The 5,760-nt window shown below is 43.3% G+C and overlaps 1 protein-coding gene across 1 annotated transcript in view; it reads right to left on the bottom strand.

Annotated features, from left to right (window-relative positions):
• KPLCE (KPRP N-terminal and LCE C-terminal like protein) overlaps nucleotides 1-308 on the bottom strand; it is a 790-nt gene extending 482 nt beyond the window's left edge. Inside the window, 1 exon segment of the mRNA XM_059374675.1 lies at nucleotides 1-308. This exon segment is cut by the window's left edge and continues 1 nt beyond it. Coding sequence (XP_059230658.1) covers nucleotides 1-308 — 308 coding nt within the window.
• Between the last annotated feature and the right edge of the window lie 5,452 nt (nucleotides 309-5,760).

The following is a 5,760-nucleotide window of genomic DNA, read 5'->3' as shown; positions in this document are numbered from 1 at the left end:
ACATAGGTCTGAGTCTGGCAAGGAGTTACACATTTCACATAGGTCTGAGTCGGGCATGGAGCTGGGCATTTAACATAGGTCTGAGTCTGGCAAGGAGTTACACATTTCACATAGGTCTGAGTTGGGCATGGAGTTGGGCATTTTACATAGGTCTGAGTCTGGCAAGGAGTTACACATTTCACATAGGTTTGGGTCTGGGTTGGAGCTGTGCATTTCACAGAGGTACCTTTGGTACTCTGCACAGCTCCTAATCCAGAACCTTTCACACAAGACAGGGGGATCTGTTGCTGCTTCTGCTGATCACACATCTTCCTGTGGTTTTGTAAAATCTGAAAAGAAAAGTCTCATTAGAACTAGAAGGTTTCCAGGGAAACCCTCAGCATCCCATATGAATAGAATGATCTGTAAGCAGGAACACTTTTGGGAAGGTCACAGGCACTCAGACCTGACACAGGGTGAACTCAAAGCCAGGGATCTTGCTTGGCTCTTGTGCCTATGCCTGGACATGTGCCTCAGTTACCATAGTGGAAAATGAAGGGATGGAAGGAGTGATGTCTTTTCTACCCAATTCTCCAAGCCTCCTCTTTTCTTACTCAGTTTTTTGCCTGTATTACAGATTCTCCTTAGAAAATTATTTCCCCTCATTGCCAGCTCTCTCAGGACTGAGTTTCTTATTCCTTCCTGCCAGGCCAGGCAGTACCCAGGGAAAGCAAGTTCTTGTCAGTAGACCCAGAATCAATGTGAGTCTCAGGTTGAGCCCTACAGAGCATGACAAGTCTGGAGTTTGAGTTTCCACCATTTGCTCTTCAGGCCGGATGGACTATCACTTCACCACATAAATGGATACATGAGTGGACTGCACAACTGCAATCAGGGAGAGAAAGTATGGTTGTTCTCTGACAACCCCTTCTGACACAAGGTCAACAGCTTGGCTCTAGTTCCGTACCTCTGCCTCTACCCTTCAGGCCCCAGCCTCTGCACTTCCCACCAGCTCTACCCTAGCTCCTTCAGCGGCCACCCTCATGCCTCATTTTTTTTTTTAAAGATTTATTTATTTATTTGACAGAGAGAGATTACAAGTAGGCAGAGAGGCAGGCAGAGAGAGAGGAGGAAGCAGGCTCCCTGCTGAGCAGAGAGCCCGATGCGGGACTCGATCCCAGGACCCTGAGATCATGACCTGAGCCGAAGGCAGCGGCTTAACCCACTGAGCCACCCAGGCGCCCCTCATGCCTCATTTTGACCACCTTCAACCCACCCTAATGTCACCTCTCCTTCCTAGTTGTATCCCTAACCCAGGCATAGACTTACCTTTTTCACTGACAGGAACAAGACGGGGAGAGGCCAAGGATCTGAGGAGCTGGCCACTAGGAAGGCCTTTTATAGGGTGGCAGTGAGGCAATTTAATGGCATCTGAATGAAGCAGAAGAGATCACGAGGACCAGGGCTGGCACTGCATTGGTGAGATTCCTCCCCAGTATGCCTGGCTCTTCACTCAGAGGCAGAGCATGTCTCTGCTTGACATTGAATTTTCCTGAACACAAGATAAATGATTCCTTTGACCTTCTTCATGAAATAACTCAGCCTTCTTTTTCTAGAAGTTATGAGAGTAGAGATGCCTATGAGATCTGTACCTATGAAGCTGTTTCTAGGTCACATGAGTCTTCAAGGACTTTTTCAAAATACAGTTAGCTTCTCAATTTTTCATACACCATGCCAAAAGCTATATTGTACCTCTCCTCAGCCTAAATAGTGAATTCTTCCTGAGGGGCCCCATGGTGGGTCCTGCTGGTTTGGGCTGCTGGCCCCAGTGGTCTCTGCCTCAGGATGGCAACAAACCCCGCCAAGAACTCCAGGTTTGCTCCATGGACTGGCAGGTTATTCTGTTTATTTAGGAAACTGGGTGGCTGCTTAATGATCTCAGAGCTCAGGCTCTATATCTAGGGTGTCTCTCCTCAGTTTATCATGCCCTATATCCCACATCCTCAACTTTGCATGCCCCATAACCTCTTTATCCTCACCTTTCTGGACCTCAATACTGGGCCTAGATACCAGCACAGTGGGAATTCCAGCCAAATGAACACTGTGTGATAACAATTGTAAACTCTAACATTTAACTGAATGCTTCATATGTGCCAAACAGTTCATAAGGGGTGTACATTTACAGAAGACCCTGTAACTGAGGCTTTAAAAGATTAAGGAAGTTACCCATTGTCACAAAGCAATTAGGTAAGAAGCCAGAATTCACATGCATGCAGTCTGCCTTCATAAGCCATGGTCTTTATTGCTATAAGATGCCTTTTATTTCTGGACATAACACTGTCCCTGAATATCTGCCTCCTTCACTTTCTTCAGTGCAGTAAATACAGCAAGAAAAATGGCAATAATATATATTAAGCACATCTTGTGAGGTAGGTTATACTAGCCCTATTTTACAAGGAAACTAAGACCCAGAGGCCTAACTATTTCACCAAGGTAGTCCCATTGGTAGGCAATGGAGTATCACTTGAACCCAGGCCTGTGTATTTACAGAGCCCACGCTCTTGTCACTGATCCATGTCAAGTTGCCCAATGCAGAAAGGTATCTTGATCCTGAGCCAATCCCTAGTTGCAAACTACCACTCCCTCAGTTCAGTAGTGCAAGCCCCACTGTGGCCCCATAGCACGTAAGGAAAAAGTGTTTCTACATTTGTCCATAATGGATCCCGATTTCTCCATGACCATAAATCTTAAAGCTTCCAATTTCGTCAGCAAAGAAGACAAACCCCCACCAGTCCTTAGACACTTCCCCAGCTCAAGTCAGGTCTTGCAGGGTCTTCCCCTGAGTGGCTTGGAGGAAGCAAGGGGGAGATTTTGACCCAGACTTGGAAAGTTTCCTGCTTTCCCCATCATTCCTATGTTGGGTGGGCTTGTAGCACTCCATAGCTTCATCTGTGAAACCTACTGTCCATGAAAGTGGTTGTGTACCTGAGACCTTTCTTGTTTCTTGAGAAAGGCTTGTACCGCTATATATTTTCCTCTCAGGACTGCCTTTGTTGTGTCCCACAGATTTTGAACCGTTGTGTTTTCATTATCATTTGTTTCCATGATTTTTTTCAATTCTTCTTTAATTTCCCGGTTGACCCATTCATTCTTTAGAAGGATACTGTTTAGTCTCCATGTATTTGGGTTCTTTCCAAACTTCCTTTTGTGGTTGAGTTCTAGCTTTAGAGCATTGTGGTCTGAAAATATGCAGGGAATGATCCCAATCTTTTGATACCGGTTGAGTCCTGATTTAGGACCGAGGATGTGATCTATTCTGGAGAATGTTCCATGTGCACTAGAGAAGAATGTGTATTCTGTTGCTTTGGGATGAAATATTCTGAATATATCTGTGATGTCCATCTGGTCCAGTGTGTCATTTAAGGCCTTTATATCCTTGCTGATCTTTTGCTTGGATGACCTGTCCATTTCAGTGAGGGGAGTGTTAAAGTCCCCTACTATTATTGTATTATTGTTGATGTGTTTCTTTGATTTTGTTATTAATTGGTTTATATAGTTGGCTGCTCCCACATTGGGGGCATAGATATTTAAAATTGTTAAATCTTCTTGTTGGACAGACCCTTTGAGTATGATATAGTGTCCTTCCTCATCTCTTATTATAGTCTTTGGCTTAAAATCTAATTGATCTGATATAAGGATTGCCACTCCTGCTTTCTTCTGATGTCCATTAGCATGGTAAATTCTTTTCCACCCCCTCACTTTAAATCTGGAGGTGTCTTCGGGCTTAAAATGTGTTTCTTGGAGGCAACATATAGATGGGTTTTGTTTTTTTATCCATTCTGATACCCTGTGTCTTTTGACAGGGGCATTTAGCCCATTCACATTCAGGGTAACTATTGAGAGATATGAATTTAGTGCCATTGTTTTGCCTGTAAGGTGACTGTTACTGTATATGGTCTCTGTTCCTTTCTGATCTACCACTTGTAGGCTCTCTCTTTGCTTAGAGGACCCCTTTCAAGATTTCCTGTAGAGCTGGTTTGGTGTTTGCAAATTCTTTCAGTTGTTGTTTGTCCTGGAAGCTTTTAATCTCTCCTTCTATTTTCAATGATAGCCTAGCTGGATATAGTATTCTGGGCTGCATGTTTTTCTCATTTGGTGCTCTGAAAATATCATGCCAGCTCTTTCTGGCCTGCCAGGTCTCTGTGGATAAGTCAGCTGCCAATCTAATATTTTTACCATTGTATGTTACAGACTTCTTTTCCCGGGCTGCTTTCAGGATTTTCTCTTTGTCACTGAGACTTGTAAATTTTACTATTAGGTGACGGGGTGTGGGCCTATTCTTCTTGATTTTGAGGGGCGTTCTCTGAACCTCCTGAATTTTGATGCTCGTTCCCTTTGCCATATTGGGGAAATTCTCCCCAATAATTCTCTCCAGTATACCTTCAGCTCCCCTCTCTCTTTCTTCTTCTTCTGGAATCCCAATTATTCTAATGTTGTTTCGTCTTATGGTGTCACTTATCTCTCGAATTCTCCCCTCGTGGTCCAGTAGCTGTTTGTCTCTCTTTTGCTCAGCTTCTTTATTCTCTGTCATTTGGTCTTCTATATCACTAATTCTTTCTTCTGCCTCATTTATCCTAGCAGTGAGAGCCTCCATTTTTGATTGCGCCTCATTAATAGCTTTTTTGATTTCAACTTGGTTAGATTTTAGTTCTTTTATTTCTCCAGAAAGGGCTTTTATATCTCTCGAGAGGGTTTCTCTAATATCTTCCATGCCTTTTTCGAGCCCACTAGAACCTTGAGAATTGTCATTCTGAACTCTAGATCTGACATATTACCAATGTCTGTATTGATTAGGTCCCTAGCCTTCGGTACTGCCTCTTGTTCTTTTTTTTGTGTTGAATTTTTCCGTCTTGTCATTTTGTCCTGAGAAGAGTATATGAAGGGGCAAGTAAAATACTAAAAGGGTGGCAACAACCCCAGGAAAGTATGCTTTAACCAAATTAGAAGAGATCCCGAATCGTGACGGGGTAGAAAGGGGATCTCTTCTAATTTGGTTAAAGCATACTTTCCTGGGGTTGTTGCCACCCTTTTAGTATTTTACTTGCCCCTTCATATACTCTTCTCAGGACAAAATGACAAGACGGAAAAATTCAACACAAAAAAAAGAGAAAAAAAAAAAGAAAGTAAAGAATTAAAAAAAAACACCTAAGAAAAATATAAAAAAGAAAAAATATATATATTAGATAAACTAGTAAAAAATCGTTAAAAAAAGAAAAAGGTAACAGTTAAAAAAAATTTTACCCGAAGGCGAGAAAAAAACAAAAACAAAACAACAACAACAAAAAAACAAAGTATGAAAAAGAAAAAAATTAAATTAACCGCAAGACTAAAAAAAATCACAGGGAAAAAGCCATGAGTTCTGTGCTTTGCTTTCTCCTCCTCTAGAATTCTGCTGCTCTCCTTGGTATTGAAACCGCACTCTTTGGTAGGTGAACTTGGTCTCGGCTGGATTTCTTGTTGCTCTTCTGGGGGAGGGGCCTGTTGTAGTGATTCTCAAGTGTCTTTGCCCCAGGCGGAATTGCACTGCCCTTACCTGGGGCCGGGGTGAGTAATCCCCTTGGGTTTGCTTTCAGGAGCTTTTGTTCCCTGAGCGCTTTCCGTAGAGTTCCAGAGTACGGGAATACAAATGGCGGCCTCCTGGTCTCCGGCCCGGAGGAGCCGAGAGCCTAGGGCCGCACTCCTCAGTGCGCCCTCAGAGAACAGCGCCCAGTTAATCCCGTC

The sequence above is a fragment of the Mustela nigripes genome, chromosome 14 (assembly GCF_022355385.1).
Source record: "Mustela nigripes isolate SB6536 chromosome 14, MUSNIG.SB6536, whole genome shotgun sequence".
In the NCBI taxonomy this organism is placed as follows: Eukaryota; Metazoa; Chordata; class Mammalia; order Carnivora; family Mustelidae; genus Mustela; species Mustela nigripes.
This window is presented reverse-complemented; position numbering and strand designations above follow the sequence as displayed.